Source organism: Brachyistius frenatus, unplaced genomic scaffold, assembly GCF_029030835.1.
Source record: "Brachyistius frenatus isolate BFR_SWC_R1_liver_20210118 unplaced genomic scaffold, ASM2903083v1 Contig_5, whole genome shotgun sequence".
Taxonomy (NCBI): domain Eukaryota; kingdom Metazoa; phylum Chordata; class Actinopteri; family Embiotocidae; genus Brachyistius; species Brachyistius frenatus.
In genome coordinates, this window is record NW_027210604.1 from 7,999,335 (window position 1) to 8,016,546 (window position 17,212).

The 17,212-nt window shown below is 41.5% G+C and overlaps 1 protein-coding gene across 4 annotated transcripts in view; it reads left to right on the plus strand.

Moving 5' to 3' along the window:
• Positions 1–17,212, plus strand: part of dclk1a (doublecortin-like kinase 1a) — a 48,969-nt gene that overhangs the window by 14,527 nt on the left and 17,230 nt on the right. For 3 of the 4 annotated variants that reach the window (XM_069720553.1, XM_069720579.1, XM_069720561.1), the window contains exons 4-5: positions 3,594–3,693; positions 7,625–7,729. In XM_069720553.1, coding sequence (XP_069576654.1) covers positions 3,594–3,693; positions 7,625–7,729 — 205 coding nt within the window. Of the gene's footprint in view, positions 1–3,593; positions 3,694–7,624; positions 7,730–16,623; positions 16,783–17,212 lie in introns of those variants that run through there. The other variant, XM_069720570.1, reaches the window with a different exon arrangement.

Below are 17,212 nucleotides of genomic sequence, written 5' to 3' on the forward strand. Positions count from 1 at the left end.
AACTGGAAAAAATTATTATTATCTTGGTTTTTTTTTTGACGCAATTTTATTATTGCGTCAAAAAAAAGAAGATAATAATGCCTCATAATATTTATTACTTATTTAAACAGCTAGTCTCATTGGGATCAATATTTCTTCTTCATGAGAGACTTGTGCATAAGAATAAATGTATGAGCATGAATAAATGCACAATTCATATACACAAAACAGTGGTTTCACATTAATAACAACAATAACAAGTGCACAAATGTGATCTGTTATCTGTTAAAATAATTAGAAGAAATGAGAGCAAAATGCAAATCAGTTTTTCCGAGTTGGATGAGGGCAAAATGCAGATGAGATAAGAGAGTAGCGCTATAGATGAATAACGCTCAGCTGAAGAGAACCACTCTCACCTTTTAATCCGAGGTACTGCACTGAGTGAGGACTTTAGCACCTGTGATGAGGTGTGGTGGACTGTGACACAGTTGGTTTACATCACGAGTTGGTTTACATCACTCTTTGTTTAAAAGAGAAACACACACAGATGTCCTGTACCTCCGAGCAATTTTTAAAGTTCAGCTCACTTCACTGGGAAATATAGTGCCACAGTTTGTCATTGTCACGCTATTTCCAAGCAAGCCCTAATATCTAAACAGTTAGGACTACAACTCATCATTATTTTTCATGGTTGATTGACTAATTGTTTCGTTAATGTAAGGTCAGAAAATTGTCAAAAATGTTCTTTGCAGTGATCTGAAAGCAACTTCTTTTGTCTGACCTCTTCTAAAATGATGGTACGCTCAGTGAACTTTCATTAATGTTGTGTCGTACTTCAAGTGACTCGATACATGCTTCATTCCAAGTAAATGGTATATTATTACCATAAAAATGTGTATTTATGATCTATGGTAATGTGTGTAGTAATTATAGTGGAAGTAAAACCAGAAAACTCCAAAACCAACATCAAAATGCGAAGATATTCACTTTACTATGATGCAAGAAAAAGGAAAGCAAAAAAGAAATCATCATTATTGAGAAGCTGAAATAAGAGGCTTGACATATGTTCATGAAAAGTTGCTTACACAACTGGTGTATTATTTATACAAATGGCTAATCATTTTCTGTTGATCAACTAATCAATTCATTGACCAAACATTTCAGCTCAATAGGCAGTAACATACAGTAACTTTGGCTTTTTTTTCCCAATTGTTGATTAATATTTGGATTATCATTTTGTCTTAAAAATGTCGGAAATATGAAATGTGATATGAAATGTGATATTATGTATATAATATATATATATATATACATATGAAATATATATATATATACATATGATATATACATATGAAATGTGACAGCAAGAACAGCTGACAACATTATTAATGGCAACCTGTCGGTACCGTGAGGGTCCATTTATTGTGGTCAGTGTTTAAGAGATGCTTTACAGCAAGCAGCATGCAGTTAATATAAATATAACAGCAATGTGAAAATATATGAAATAAACAACAGTGCAGTTAGAGGTAGAAGTGGCCAGAGCTACAGCACTGACACTCTGGGGAAACGTTAACAACACCAGCATCGGTATCGCAGCCATCTTGTTAGGAAGTCGAGACGCACGCTCCTGAAATAATCACCAGCACTATCAGGGGATATCAGGGAACAAAGCAATATGCACTCTGTTATGAAACTAGGATATTATCATTTCATAACACAAACACACACACACACACGCACGCACGCACGCGCACACACACACACACACACACGCTATCTGAGTGTGCCAGTGCAGAAACGTGTGTCTTCATGTGATTTATGGCCGAATGTTTTCAGACACGCTCTCAGACGCCAAAGCCTTGATTTGAAAAGTTAAACGAAAGCGATTCAAACTCCACAGAGTCTGTGTCTGAGATTAAACTTGTTTTTCGGTCTCACTGTTGGCTCATTTAGAGTTTGCAGGGGGTAAAGAAGGACACACGCGCGCACACACACACAAAATGGCCTGCTTATTAGTAGATAATGCTGTTATATCAGCTGTGACTTTCTTTTGGGGTGTTGTTCAGTGGCTAATAGGAATCTAAATGGATTCTTGGATGTTAATTGCCATGAAAATGCAATAACGGTAGCTTTGTGTTTATGTGTTAACTCCAGGCGGTGCTAGACATGCGTGCAGCCTAAACTATAATGGCTCTTAATAGGTTTTTGGTGGGAGATTTTTCATAGCGGATGAATGAGCTATTGTATTCCTGTAAATCCCTCTCTGACTGTACCGTTTGCCTATCGTGAAATATAATTTGGAATATTGATGGCTCGAGACTGAAATGTGATGGTTGGCCTGTGGGGTGTAATTAAGGTTATTTGAGTAAATCATGCAGAGTTTAGATCAGATACGGAATTAGTTGTCGCCTAAATCAAATAGAAAATAATGAGCTTGCAGCGTGTTGGGTTTGCCTGTTTGTCATAATCAAGACGCGATTTCTGAGATGCTGAGTGAGTAAGTGAGTAAATTTAGAGATTACAAACCCAAATAACTCCTGCCTTGCGGAGGGGGAAAAAAAAAAGAACATTTTAAAGCTTGGGCTAAAGATTTGAAATGATGTCTTTATTTGGCAGCTCTTGATGAAGTAGTGTACTATATTCTGCAGACCAACTTACCGCTTTTCTTTAAAGATCCAGCGCTGGTTGTGTTGTGACCCAGGGTATTTAAATGTCTGCCTGTCAGCATGTCACTGTCAGTTCGGTATCAACTGCACAGCACGGGGTCCGTCGAAGAACGGCAGGGACTCACGAAGACTGTGTTTTTTTTTTTTTTTCTTTTCTTCTGCGAGTCAGATGTAAACGTAGTCAGCTCTGCACTTATTTAACAGCAATGTAATATTTCTCTCAGCTGGAAATAGTCTCTTACCTTTTTTTTTTTTTTTTTTTTAATCTTCATGTCGGTCATATATGCATTGTCTATGGTTTCTAAGTTTCTCCACTTTGTTTTTCATTACCACTTTTAAGACCTCAAGGAACAGACCCCCCCCCCCCCCCCGCTCCCACTTGCTTCGGTGGATGTCTGGTGCACGTGCTGCTGCGCATCAGCAAATCAGTGAGTCAGCAAGGTCTCGTTATAGTCACTGATAGAATGATTAAGTGCAGAAACAGCAGGGGGACTGATAACGCGCGCAAACCAAAAACAAGCACACACGCACCAGCAGCCCCCCCCCCCGCCCCACCCTCCCCAGGTGTTCCTCGTCAGTCTCCCGGTGCTCGGTGTATGTGGCTTTTCAAACCTGAACCCAGGAAGGGCAAGGTGGGAGGGGGGAGGGGGGATGTGGGTGTCTTTTAGTGTGACGGGGGACACGTGTCCATAGTATCAGTAGTGTGGAAAGAAGAACGTGTCCAGAGAGTTGTCGTGTCCAAAATCTGAAGACCCTGCTGGGAAGTTGCTGTCGTAGTTGAGCTGCCTTAAACATTCTGCTGGAAATCTTGGTCATTGCTCTTGGCAGCTTGACGTCTGCATCGGTGTAAGAAACCCGAATAATTGCTAAAAAGGAAGGACTAAAATGTCGTCAAATGGCTGGGAAGGAGCAAAGTTGAACTGGTGTGCGTGTGTCTTTTATTTCCAGGTATCGTGTCTGCAAGACTTCTTTGGCGACGAGGACATTTTTGTGGCCTGTGGACCAGAGAAGTTTCGCTACCAAGATGACCTGATGCTGGATGAAAGTGGTGAGGCGGGCCCGCCGGCTCCTCTGACATTTTTCATGCTCACATTTCACATATAGCTGTGTGCCACTCTTATGTTTTTTTTTTCCTTCTCTTTCTTTCTTTCTTTCTTTCTTTCTCTCTTTCTTTCTTTCTCTCTTTCTTTCTTCCTTCCTTCCTTCCTTCCTTCCTTCTTTTGTTTCCCTCCTTCCTGCCCCCTAGCGGTGTTTTCTGATTGTTTCAAGTAGATTTTTCGTGTGTTGTTATTTAGCCGTTTTATCATTTCAACTGTGTTGTGATAAAAGAGGTGATGTTGTGATACACCAGTCTGCTGTTTTAACACTTCTAAAATATATATATATATATATATATATATATGAATAATTGGTTTAAATTTTGTAGTTTTATATTGCGTGGCTGTTCAGTAAACAACAATTCAGGAAAAGTCATACAAGGGGAAAGCGCACAGAAAGGGAAATGCTATAAACAAAACAAAACAAAATTTAAAAAGTGTTTTGTTTTTCACTTTATTTCTTAGTTTGTCTTGTTTCTGTGCGCTGATGATAGCCGTGGCCGTAGGCATTATATTTTCTGGTTGTCTGTCACGTTTTTATTAAGGCGATGCCGCGACGACGCCTTGAGGGAACACAATTGGACTCGAGGATAAACCAGTTAGGCTTTGGCGGTCGAAGGTCACCGTGACTTCACGAAACCCAAGTTTATACACCAATCATGACCAACTTTCTCATGGGATTAAATAATGAAGTGATGACATTTATATATCTAAAAGGTCAAAAGTCAGCTTCACTGTGACATCATAATGCTCTTCAAAAACACTTCACTGACCATTATTTTACACCGTAGCTCGGTAATAAAGCAAGATATTGTGACCCTATTTCACATTGGGTTGGATATTAAATTTGGCGATTGGACCCTGAAAATCTGTGGTAGTTGTTTCGATCTTCCGTTCTGTCGGGTTGAAGACGTTGGTGAAGCGTGCATTTATTTTCTCTTCGCGGCACATCCACATTTTATACATTGTCTGCTGTCATGGTTACTATTCCTTCTTCACCAGTCAAGTCTTCACTACATGTATTATATGAGTCTATAGACCGACATGGATGTAAACAGCAGCTCGAACTGGTTATCAGAGGCGTAGCGCTAATCCGTTATTTATTTTTTTCCGTGACTTTATCCCTGTGACTTCTCTATATGCCACATCTTCCTGGTTAAGCTGGCAAAGGACTATGTAGGCTGTCCAGTTCGTGCTCTGTTGTTTCTCCCTCTCCTCTGTCCTCTGGGATGGTTCAGTGCACTTGAGCCTTCGTCTAACCTATCGCACCATTGTTCCTCTTCCTCTCCTCTGCCTGTCTCCCTGCCACAGCCCACTGTCCTCACTTCACCCATCTGTGGCTTGCTGTCCCCCCCCCCCCCCCCCCCCACCCACCCCGCCCCCCTCCCCGTAGACTGCTGCCATTTAGTGCTCATCTGTATTCTAACTCTCGTCTCTCTTTCTGTCTCCTACATGAATGAGTGTGCTCTGGCTTTTGTTCAAAGGTTTATTCAATTCATTTGTTTCCCCCGTATCCCTTCATCCATTAAATAATATCCATCCCACCTGGGTTGTCCACCTCCACCTCCTTCCCCCTTTTTGTCTCTCTGCCTCCTGTTTCCTCCCTCTCTTCCCCGCTGCTCGGCTTTCATTCGCCAAACATAATGCCCAGCTGCCTCCATGAGCCCGTCTTCCTTTCGTAACCTTCTTCTCTCTTGAGGAAGATCAAAAAACAACCTCCTACATGCAACAAGGCTAATATGAACGCGTTTCCGTCATATCTCCATCTAGGTTTTCATTCATTACCGATGATCCTCTTCACAAGCAATTTGTCTTAGTAACCACCTACAAGTCAGAAGCGCCTCTCATGTGTGTGATCAGAATTCATTATCGGCTCGCATCTGCGAGAACATGTCAATACAAACACACTGAACCGTTCAGTAAGCATATCCACTGTTTCCTCTGCTCTTGGTGTCCATGTTTGTTTTATAGGCCATCAGAGCATTTTTCTTGCTCTGTTCAGAGTGAGTATTTCACGGCAGAATAACTTGCCAACAAGGCCCCTCCCACCTCAAAGGCTCCTCCAAATGTGCTGTTCTTTTTTTTCTAAATTAGAAGAAGGAGTATTTTGTTTAGTCCCCAGTTTCCCAAAATTCATTGTAATTCATTACTGTTGAAACAACACCAATTGTCCTAGATACACTTCACTTCAAGGAACTTGGCAGCTTGGCTGCTCGGAGAACTTGCCACAGTTGTTCTGTGGATTTAGGCTCTCTCAGTTGCCTCTGTCTCCTCATGTAATCCCAGACTGACTCAGTGATGCGAAGATCAGGACACTGTTAGGGCAACACCGTCTGTTACTGCACTCCTTGTTCTTTTTGTTGCTGAAGAGGTATGTGGGGTTATTTTCATGCTACAGAATGAATTTGTGACCAATCAGAGGCCTCCCCGATGGTAACGTGTGATGGGAGAATAAAGATCTCCTAAACTGCCTAAAGGTCTCAGCGCTTTACTTTCTTTAAGTGAAATGGCTTTATTTTTGCTACATTTAGGACATTTAGGACACGCTTTCTATAACTTCCGTTTTAACCTCCATATACAGGAATGCAACCCTCACCGAAAGTTATGTCTCAATCCTAACTGCTAGACTCATACCTGACCTTGTGGCGACTGGATTTTTTTTTTTTTTTTTTTTTTAATCCATAAAGGGGAGGTACAGTAAGTCCTGATTCTATTGCCTCACACAGAGTGATTAAAACACACACTTGTCTATATTTTCTCCGTCCCAGAAGACAGACAGTGTAATTTGACACCTCCTCTTGCCCCAGTAGGCAGAGAGGAAGAGGTAGAAACAGACAGACAGGAGCGACAAGCGATGAACCAAACAGACAGCGCGACTCCTCTTAGCATCCCTATAATTATCATCTCTGCCTCGGCTCTGGCACACTGTCATCATGTTAACACTCTGCATTGTACATTAATCACTGGGCCGCAGCGACTGCCACACAAGCAAATACACACAGAAAGACACACACACACACACACACACACACACACACACACACACACACGCACACGCACGTGCAGCTGAAGACAGGCGCACAAGGCAGGCTGGATGATTTCCTCTTCCCGCTGGTCTAAAATGGTAATGAGCTATAATGGGGCTGGGTTAATGAACAGATGAAGAGCAAAGTTTTGGGGATGAAGGAGGCAGGGAGGGTGTGTGAGCACCAACACATGGCTCATTTATCAGGAGTCTGTTCGTGTGTGTGTGTGTGTGTGTGTGTGTGTGTGTGTGTGTGTGTGTGTGTGTGTGTGTGTGTGTGTGTGTGTGTGTGTGTGTGTGTGTGTGTGTGTGTGTGTGTGTGTGTGTGTGTGTGTGTGTGTAAAATATCAGACCTCTGTGAGTCATATAGCTGTCACTCTTGAAACACCACAATAATTGCGTTTGGAAAGCAAGCCCAGAGAAGGTCAGGAATCATTTTTGCAGGGGACCTCAAGGTAAAACCAATTACAGCTGTGTTGATACATTAGCGATTCGGTGTTTTTCTTGCATGACTAAAGGTCAATATCAATCAAAAATAACATTAAAGCAATCGTTGGCTCGAGATCCATAAAATGTGAATTTTAATCTAACAGAACTGATGCGTTTCAAAATGCTCAGCTGTTACTGTGCTAGTGCTTTTCATTCAGGTGTTGTGACATGGTGTCACACACTTAATATCCACTCCTTCAGTGAGTCATCTTAGTCTACCTTGTTTGCAATTGGATGTAAACACTACAGACTCTGTATTTGTCTTATTTGGACACTATTTGAGTGGATGAATAAATAAAAGTGAAGGAATTAGTGGTTACCAAAAGAGTCCCTGACCAGCTCTGTCTGTATTGTCTTGGTGCCTGCAGAGTGTCGTGTGATGAAGTCAGTGGCCTACGGGAAGATGACGGGCTCTCTGACCCGAAACTCCCCCAGGACTATCATCCAATCAGGACGCAAGTCCCCTGCATCCGGTAAGACAGTAAAATAAGTGTCTTTCTTCTTCTTGTGCCCTCCTTCTCTCTTCCTCTTGTTAATGGAGTTGAGCATTGTGCATCTACGTATCCTTGCATCTGTGTGTTTATGTATGAACAACGTGTGCAGCGTCGCAGTCCTGGTTGTCATAGTTGAGATTTTTTTTTTTTTTTTTTTTTTATCCCAACACTTCCTCATCCGATTGCTCAGGGTTCTCTAGCTCATTACTTAATCAGCGTCACAGCACAGTATGAGTAAACACCACAATGAAATCCGAGTTCTGCCGAGTGTCTGGCGGCGCGTGTGTGACTGCGTGAGCTCTGTCTGGTTGTGTGCAGAATATGAATTCAAATGAGAATGATTTCATAAGGGAGAGGAGAAAAATGCAAACAGGGATGAGAGGTAAGAAGAAAAAAGCGAGAGGGAGCGAGAGTGGAGATGAGAGGGAAAGAAGAGGGGCTGGTGACTCAATCCTGCAGCTCCCCACAAGCCGTTCCTCACCTGACATACTAATGAAATGATGATAGCTTCCACTGCTACCTGCTCTGTTGTTTGTGCCTGATGATCTGCCGGAAACAAAAACATGCACAAAAAGAGTATTATTTCGAACTGAATGCAGCTTTCATTGATGCACCAGTGTGTCTGTTGTGTGTGTGCAGCAAACACTTAGTCTGGCTCAGAGCTGGCGAGCACTTTGTGATTAGTTTAGAGCTTTAACAAATAACAGGTCATTATTTTCCTGATTGTACAGCTTGAGCTGTGTAAAACACCTGGTTATGCAACAGCGCATTTGACATTTCATCCCTGTTGTAATTATTTTGTGGTTCGAGTATACAGAGATCTATTAGGCAGGGAGATGATTCAGGATGATGAAACATACAGAAACTTCCCAGGTCCACCTGCTGTTTGAGCACAGATGCACTTTTTTTTTATTTTTATTTTTTTTATGTTGGGAATATATTTTTTAAGACTCAAATCAGTTGTGTAGCATTACAAAATTAAAACTGACATTTGTTGATGTGTTTTGTTTTGAGCTGTGGAAGATGAAGTGAAGAAGAGTAGGGAGATAGATAGAGCTAGGGCGAGAAGAAAAAGTTCTGGATGGTGATGGCTTGAAAACTTTGGGGAAAAGGTTATGAGTGAGTCATACGCTATCTGATCTCGCTGGCTGCAGCAAGTCTAGAATGAAGGTGTATACTAATGTGTGTGTGTGTGTGCGTGCGTGCGTGTGTGTCTGTCTGTGTGTGTGAGAGGGAGCGAAAACAACAGGCAGAGACGGGGAGAGAAAGAGAAAAAAAAAAAGGTCTGACTCGTCTTGGTTGCCATGGAAACATAGCACAGTAGGAGCATGTAGCTACAGACACAATAGGTTGTGACAGCCATATATGGCAGTGACTTCCTGTGAAATGGCCTGCAGTGGCGCTGACTGACGCTCGGCACTCGCTCGGAACCCTGAGTCAGACCGTCCTGGCTTTTTCACTTCTGAGAAATGTTCCCCCTCTGGGGCTGCTTCCGCTGCTTAACATAATCAAATGGTGCCGGGGTTGCTGTTGACCGTTTTGTATCACACGGTGTTATCTCCCTGAGACATCGTCAGACGGAGGAGCTGAAAGTGGAGCGACAGCAGAAAATGAAAAATAACTGATGGATCCGCTGTTCGACCCCGACTGACCTTGTTGTTAGGTTTTTCACCCTAGTGTTTGATATTACGCATCGTTCTTCACTTAAAAGCACAACATGCCTTCTTCCCTTGAGGGACAAATTGGCAGAGATTTTATAACAGTCAACAACAGCTGATACTGTGCGTGTATCCTGATGGCTCACAGAGGTGCCAGTTCTTTTAATGATGTGTATGTTTATGCATATATAAAAAGCCTTAGTGGGGAGTTCATTTGCTAAGGTGGTACCATCACCATCATTTGATACAATAAGTAGTGCGTGCCTCACATTTGCACTTACTTGCAATTTAATCATTTAACATTTACTATGACGTAAGATTTTGGGATTGAAGTTTAATATTTGAGAAACAATAACAAATGTGTTTTTTTTTGCCAGAGCTGTTAAGGCAGGTTTCTGCACAGAATCAGATAAAACTGACTGAAATGAAAAAATAATTTGAATAATTGATTCATAATTTATCAAACAAATATATAAATATTCTGTTGTATATCTGTTATAGGCTTTTGTGTTGTTTTACGGACAAAACAAACAATTTAAAGATGTCACCTTTGGAAATTCTGATGTGTATTTTAATATATTCTGCATGTTTATGGGCTAAACCCTGAATCAGTGAATTAAATACAAATTAACAGATGTATCATTAGTGAAAATAATTCTTCCTTTCAATTCTAAAAACGACTAAACCCTTTATAAATATAACAGAAACAAACAGGAGAGGTGTGATTCCACCTTACATCATCAGCACATTCCTCGACATGTGGACAGCTTTGATTGAACAAGTGAATCTAGGAAGGACGGTCAGCTGCTGTCACTCAGTTAGCAGCTTTATTGGAAAAACTAATGTTTAATCTTGTGTCGCCGGGTCCTCTTTGAGTTTGCAGCTTTTCTAATATCAAGGCTGAAGTTAGTGTTATGAAGTGTGATACGTCCCCCAGCTGTCTAAACAGAGCTGACAAGAACACCAAGAGTTAATATCTTGCATAACAGTGCTATTCACCTTAAGTGCTGGTGCTCATGTCCAATCTCCACCAGTGTATCCTGTTTGCTTCACTGTGGGAGTTGTATTGATGCAGAAATCTAATGTGGTTTTAAGTCCAATAACTGTGCAGAATAAGCATTTGACTGGTAATTCTAAGATAATTATATTCAAATTTGCATCCGCTGGTTGTTTAATTCCACCTGATGTCTAAATCAATTTGACTGTAGGTGTCGGCTATTTAGCCATTTCGAAACCAGCTCTAGTATATTCGTATTATTTATTTTCCAAACTGTCAGAACACAATAATGACCTTCTACAAGTTTCAAACCTAGCTGGAGGTCTTCAGGTGTTCTGAAAGCAGCCTTGAAAATCCCATGTTAATTTTTCATTCAGCCAACACAGACATAAAATAATTCTCCATCACATTTAATAAGCTGAACCAAAGGAGCAGCACAGAGCAGATGTGAAGTGTGAATTATCTCTGAGACCGTGGAAGAGAGAGAGGGCGAGCGAGAATCGGATGTAACACAACACGCGTGCTGTCAAACACCACCTGGTGTCCTTCTGTTTGTCTGTCTCCTCATTGTGTGTGTTTGCAGCTGAGACCTTGACACCACTGAGGAGCAGAGGTGTGTGTGAGGGACAGACAGAGAGACAGCTGCACACTCGAACACAAAGAGTGCGAACGGAAGGTGTTGTACTGTAAAAATCATTGAAAAGTTGAAATATTTACAGAATAAAAATGATTCACCACCCTGACACATTTTCATGTTTGACACAGGTCAACAAATAAGAAGCTTTAAATGTCAAAGTAAAAAAAAAAGACCTTTTCAAAGTGATCTCAATGAATTCATTAACAGATATTTAATGAAATACTTCATGCCAGTGGTTGGGAGAGGCAGTGTGTTTTCCTTTATAGTTACGGTATCTGCTTCTTAATTGATTGATAACGTTTGACAATTATAAGTTGAAAGGTACAGATCGTTTAACAGCTTTTCACACATCTCGTCAAATTATGGTCATTACCCACCTACATTCTAACTAATCAAAATTTAACTAATTAATCTAAGTTAACCTAATTTTTCAAAATGTTATATGATAATTTGATAGTGTTTAACACAGAAATCTACCTTTGATATTGTTGCATAGTCTTGAAACAATCTAAAAAAAGGACAATTGTTAAGGTATTGAACTTAAAACTTCAAATTTTGCAAAGCATGTAATATCTGACAGAAACAAACACGATAACAATCATTTATTGTGTTTGGTACGGTGTAAATAAAGTAAAAACATTTGTATTATAAATTGTGGCTCACACTCAAAAGTAGTCAGATGATGGAGCGAAAAGGAGAGTGAAACTTTTGAGTCTTGTGTTTTGCTTTTATCAGACTAAGTAAACACATTGTCTTGTCAAGTCTGTTGCAAGAACACGAGCCTTCTGAGAAATATGCTGAATCAATTCAGAGATGCAATAATAACAAACAACTGCTCAGTCTGCTTCCCCTCTCATTCTGAACTCTCCTTATTTATTGTTATTGAAAAACATCAAAGCTTTAAGACATACATATTGTATATTTGTCAGGTGAATCATACTGCAGGTCTGTCTTGCTGATGAATCGTAATTAGACAAAAATCCAATAATTTGATATAATCAAGCGGCATCAAAGTGAATACAAATTTTGATAAAATACAGAGTTTTATGATTTCAGTTTTTGTTGAAAGATATTCTCTCATAATGTGGAAGGTCTGATTTGGCTGTAGTTCCTCAGTTGTGTGTGGGCAGGTTGCTGCCTGACATTGTCATCACTTGAGTTTCATTCTGAGATGATGTCACAACCCCGGCTGAGTGCCTATACACACAGACCCAAAATAATGTGAGAAAACAATTTGCACTCGTACATAGTTTCTCCCCCAATCTCGCCATCTGCCTCTCTGCTCTCCTCCGATGCCTCACATTATCTAAAATTAACAGAGGAGTGCAGATGGTGTCAGAAAGCATCACTCTGATACTTCAGGGTCTCACCTTTCTCTTTCTGTCACGAGTAACTCTGCATGATTGGAAAGACTTCATGGTGAGGGCAGCTGCCCTGCAGGCTCCAGAGGATCTTCTGCTGGCTGCGGCACTCTCTGAAGTGCGATCGCATGACTTGGGCAGCCTTTTCTTCTTCTATAAAAAACCGACGCATGAAATATACTTTCTGAAAACTGATAAGCAAAGGGGGCATAACATCGAGAGAACAAACCAAAAACACAAGAAAACAAATTCATGGCTGAGGCAGTATTGATATTTACACTAAAAGCATAATGACACATGCCGCCAGGCAGCTTTGTGTTTATGAAACAACGGTGTATTAACACTTGAAAGAAAAAGGCCCCTTTTCCACACTTTTTGTTCAATCGTGGAGGAGAAATTGTCCCACAACTTGTCAGGAGACACAGTTCTCTGCTAAACGTACCGATTTCGCATGCTGAATTCCCCATAATACATCTGGACAACCCTCACAAAACATGCATGAACTTCATTATGTCATCTGTTTATGTTAAGAACCATATGTGTTTGTTTTTATACATGCTCTATTTTGACTCTACAGTGTGTGAATGATGATGTTTGGGTCTTAGGATAAAGGTGTGATGATGGAAAAATAATTCGAAATACAAAGGATATAAGGTTGTGACTGGTCAATAGGACTCCTTAATAAGTCTTATCCATACAGCTTGCAGCACTCCATCCATCCATCCATCCATCCATCCATCCATCCATCCATCCATCCATCCATCTATCTATCTGCAGCTTATCCAGGGTCGGGTCACAGTGGGAGCAGGTTGAGCAAGTTAGCCCAGACTTCCCTCTCCCCAGGAATGTTTTCCAGCTCCTGCTGGGGGATCCCAAGCCCCTTCCAGGCTGGATGTATAATTCCTGCTGTGCGTTCCGGGTCTACCCCAGGTCTCCTGCCAGTTGAACGTGGCTGGAAAACCACCAATGGAAGGCAGCAAGGAAGCATCCTAATCACATTCCCGAACCACCTTCACCGGCTCCTATCAATGTGAAGGCACAGTGGCTCTACTCTGAGCTCCCTCCAGATGTCAGAGCTCCTTACCCTATCTCTGAGACTGATCCCGGCCACCCTGCAGAGCAAACTCATTTCAGCTGCTTGTATCCACTATCTAATTTTTTTTGGTCAAAGTTCATGACCGTCGGTGAAAGTGACTTGTAAATTGAAAGCTTTGCTTTTCGGCTTATCTCTGTCTTTACTAAAATGGTCCAGCACAGCACCCGCTTTACTGATGATGCGGTATGGGTCTGCCTGCCAATCTTACGCTCCATCCTACTCTCGCTCATGAACACCCCCGAATTACTTAAACTCCTTCACTTGGGTCAGGAACTTCATCCCAACCTGGAGGGAGTAATCTATCGTTTTCCAACAGAGAATTATGGCTTCGGACTTTGAGATGCTGATTCTGGAGACACTACAGGACTATCACCTCCAGATACGCCACCGGGCTGCTCACCTTCACACTAATGCGGATGCCCTGTCAAGACGCCCCTGCAAAGCAGAAGAGTGCTGGTACTTGCCAGCGCATTGAGGACCGTGACACAGCAGCTCCAGTGGTGGCAGCCCTGCACACCGGTCCCTCACGCGGTGACAATGCTTCCCCAGCAATGGCCGACGATGACAGTCTGGATGCCATTGATAGCCAACAACTACAACGAGACCATAGCCAAGACCCCATCCTCTCTCTCGAGTATGGAATTGGGTGAGGGCTCGCCAACGACCAACATGGCGAGCAGTATCTGCACCGGACCATGAGACCAAAGTCACCATAAAGTCACTGACAGGTTGGATGTCAGACGGACCGCTTAGTGGGGAAAAGAACTGCAGCCACAGGACTGTCCTACAGAACACTGAACACCTTCCAGCGAGTGGGCGGAGCTTCAGATGTGGTGTAACTGCCCCCAAAGTATTACCTTGTTGCACTTTTCACAGCAGCTAGCTGAAGGACTTTCGCTCAATACTGGACCAATTTCAAAACTAGTCGTACCCATTTCCAAAGTTTATTTCTAACTTAACTTTTCACAGTGCCATCAACAGCTCAGCGTTAACTAGCCCAATACTTTAGTCGATAATCAAATATCTGCAAAACTAATGCCATTTTCATCAGTTTACCAGCTTGACTTTGAGTTAGGTATGAGTGCTTGCTGGCATTGCTGTGCCTTGTACAGTCTCAGAGATCTGCCCACATGTTTGAAGACACTTGTTTTCTACTCTGGCACTGAAATTGCTTGAGTCATACCACTATTTCAACTGTATGTAAAAGGCTTCATTAAACAAAAAAATATCAGAACTGCTGTCAGGCCGCTAGTAGCCTAATTTTCGCTTCATATCTCCTCTATGTATTCCACGCTCACAGTAAAACCATGTTATGACTTTCTTTTAAATTGAATTTTCTATCACAGTATATAGCCAATGGATCAACCAGCACATCGCGCAGCTGGACACAGGCACACACATGTGGTACTTTTCCATATTCATCGCGAGCACATCTTCCTTGTGAAGTTTTTGCAACCTAACACTTACTGTGCTTAACACAGTAGGTGTGAGAGAAGCTGAGACACACCATCTTTTGTGGCTGCATTGCATTCTGGCCAGATTGATATCTCTCTCTCCTTAGCGGGCCTCTTCATGTGCAAGTGTGAATGCAAGACGAGTCCAGAAGGAATCCATTATGCATTACATACATTCGCTTGACTGACACAAAGCAATTTATGTCCCGTAGACGTCACACTGGGAGGATTCAGGATCCGGGTTCAGATTTTGCTTAGGTTTGACACATGGACAGAAGGACCCAGGTCCAATCTAGCAAGAGCTGCTTCACACTCCTGTTGACTGATCTTTTTTTTTTTTTTTTTAAACATATACCACTGATGTTTCAGATTATTGAACATGTTTCTGCCTTAAACATTCAAGTGGGTTTAAAAAAAAAAAAAACTTCAACATGATCTCTTAGCTTGGCCAGAGAAGAGCACCCCTGAACTGCAGTGCATGCTGGCACTATAGCTGTTGCCTCGGGTGAAATTTCAGTTCAGAAATTGCAGCATTTCTTTTTCTCGAGGATGTTTGGACAACTGACAATAGAGCTCTCAGAATCCATGTAGGACAGGATGCCCCTTCACCGCTCCAGTCTCCTCGGATGACTCGATGTACTACTGTATATTCGTCATTCTTTCTATCGGCATTAATCTGTCCTCGCAGTTTCTCTTCAAATTCACATATCAACCTAATTTTGTTGGCGTAGGAGAGGCCACTGCCAAAATATCAACATTATACATGTTTCTGTATTTACCCTTCTCTCTTCTCTCTCATCTCAATTCTTTCAATTTAAATCGATTCAATTTGCTTTATTGACATGATATTTTAGATTAAACATGTTGCCAAAGCAGAAATTCTTATATAAATAATAAAATAGAAATGTTCCAATGATAAAATTAAAAAAAAGATGGAAAACAGAAGGAGATATTTAAAATAGAATAAAATCTTACATTGAAACATTCCTTGCATGCATTAATGCATTTTTTTTTTTACTGTTGTTTTATTGCTTTCCTGTACCTATAATGCTGCTGTAGCAAAAAAAGAAGTCTTCTTTAAATTGTTTTTTTTAAATTTTGAGCAGAAATTAAATTTTAGTTTCGACATCTCCTGTTCACCAAAGAACTCCAATTCTCTTTTTTTTTTCTTTTTTTTTTTCTTCTAGCAACTGTGTTTTATGGCAACCAGTTTCAATGGCAAGTTCATGATCACTAATTATTCTCACTCACTGTCTCAAATCGAATTTGCTTTATTGGCACGAATGTTAGGTTAACAATGCTGCCATGTAGAAGATGTTACAGAAGATAATACCGTTCATCATTTCTACAATAATATTTACATATATGTCATCATTATTATAATGACATATATGCCATCATCTGAAACATGTAACCCTGTTACATCAATAACAACAAACCACACCACAAGACGGTGCTTTCATTATAACGCAGTCCAAAGAGACAGAGGATAACAAATGCGAAAAAGAGAAATTACTATCATGTAAAGTAACAGATAAACAACAGATACAATCTCGCTTTATTTCTCTCTCTCTCTCTCTCTCTCTCTCTCTCTCTGTCTCTCTCTCTCTCTCTCTCTCTCTTTCCCGGTGCGCGTCAGAGTTTGCGCAAGCAGCCTCTCCGCCTCTCCTTGTAGTACAGCGCTGCTCCGTCTCCCATTCACCACACTTTACTATCACACTCGGACGGAGAGCGAACAAAGGTGCTAAAGGTGCTGCTGTTTTCCCCTCTTCTCCTCTTCAACCCACTGAGGACTATCACTGTGTTTTTCGTCATGCTGGAAGTGGAAGGTAGGAAAGCGCCCCCCCCCACCCCCCCCCCACCCCCTCCAAAACGGCATTTTCCGCCGGCTTTTATGTTGTCGTTTTCCGCGTCAACTTTATGCTCCTGCTCGGATTATCTGCGGATATACGCGGGTTGCTTCGACTCACCGGGTCACCACGGGTGTGCCTTTGAATACCTACCGACTTCGCGAAGTGTCATGTTGTGATTTTTGTAGTAAGGAGTCACTGAGGGACGTCTTTTAATGTTAATGCTTCTCGTTGCGTAACTGGGAGGAGTGCCCGTCTGTGCGCGTAACGCAGATGCTGGATTTCATCAATGGAGATGTCCGGTAATGGCTTAAACAATAGCACTTTTGTTTCATATCATATTTCATCGGTTTGTTTGTTTTTTCTATTTGGAAAATAAAAACACTTGTGTGGTGCAGCTGGAGCTATT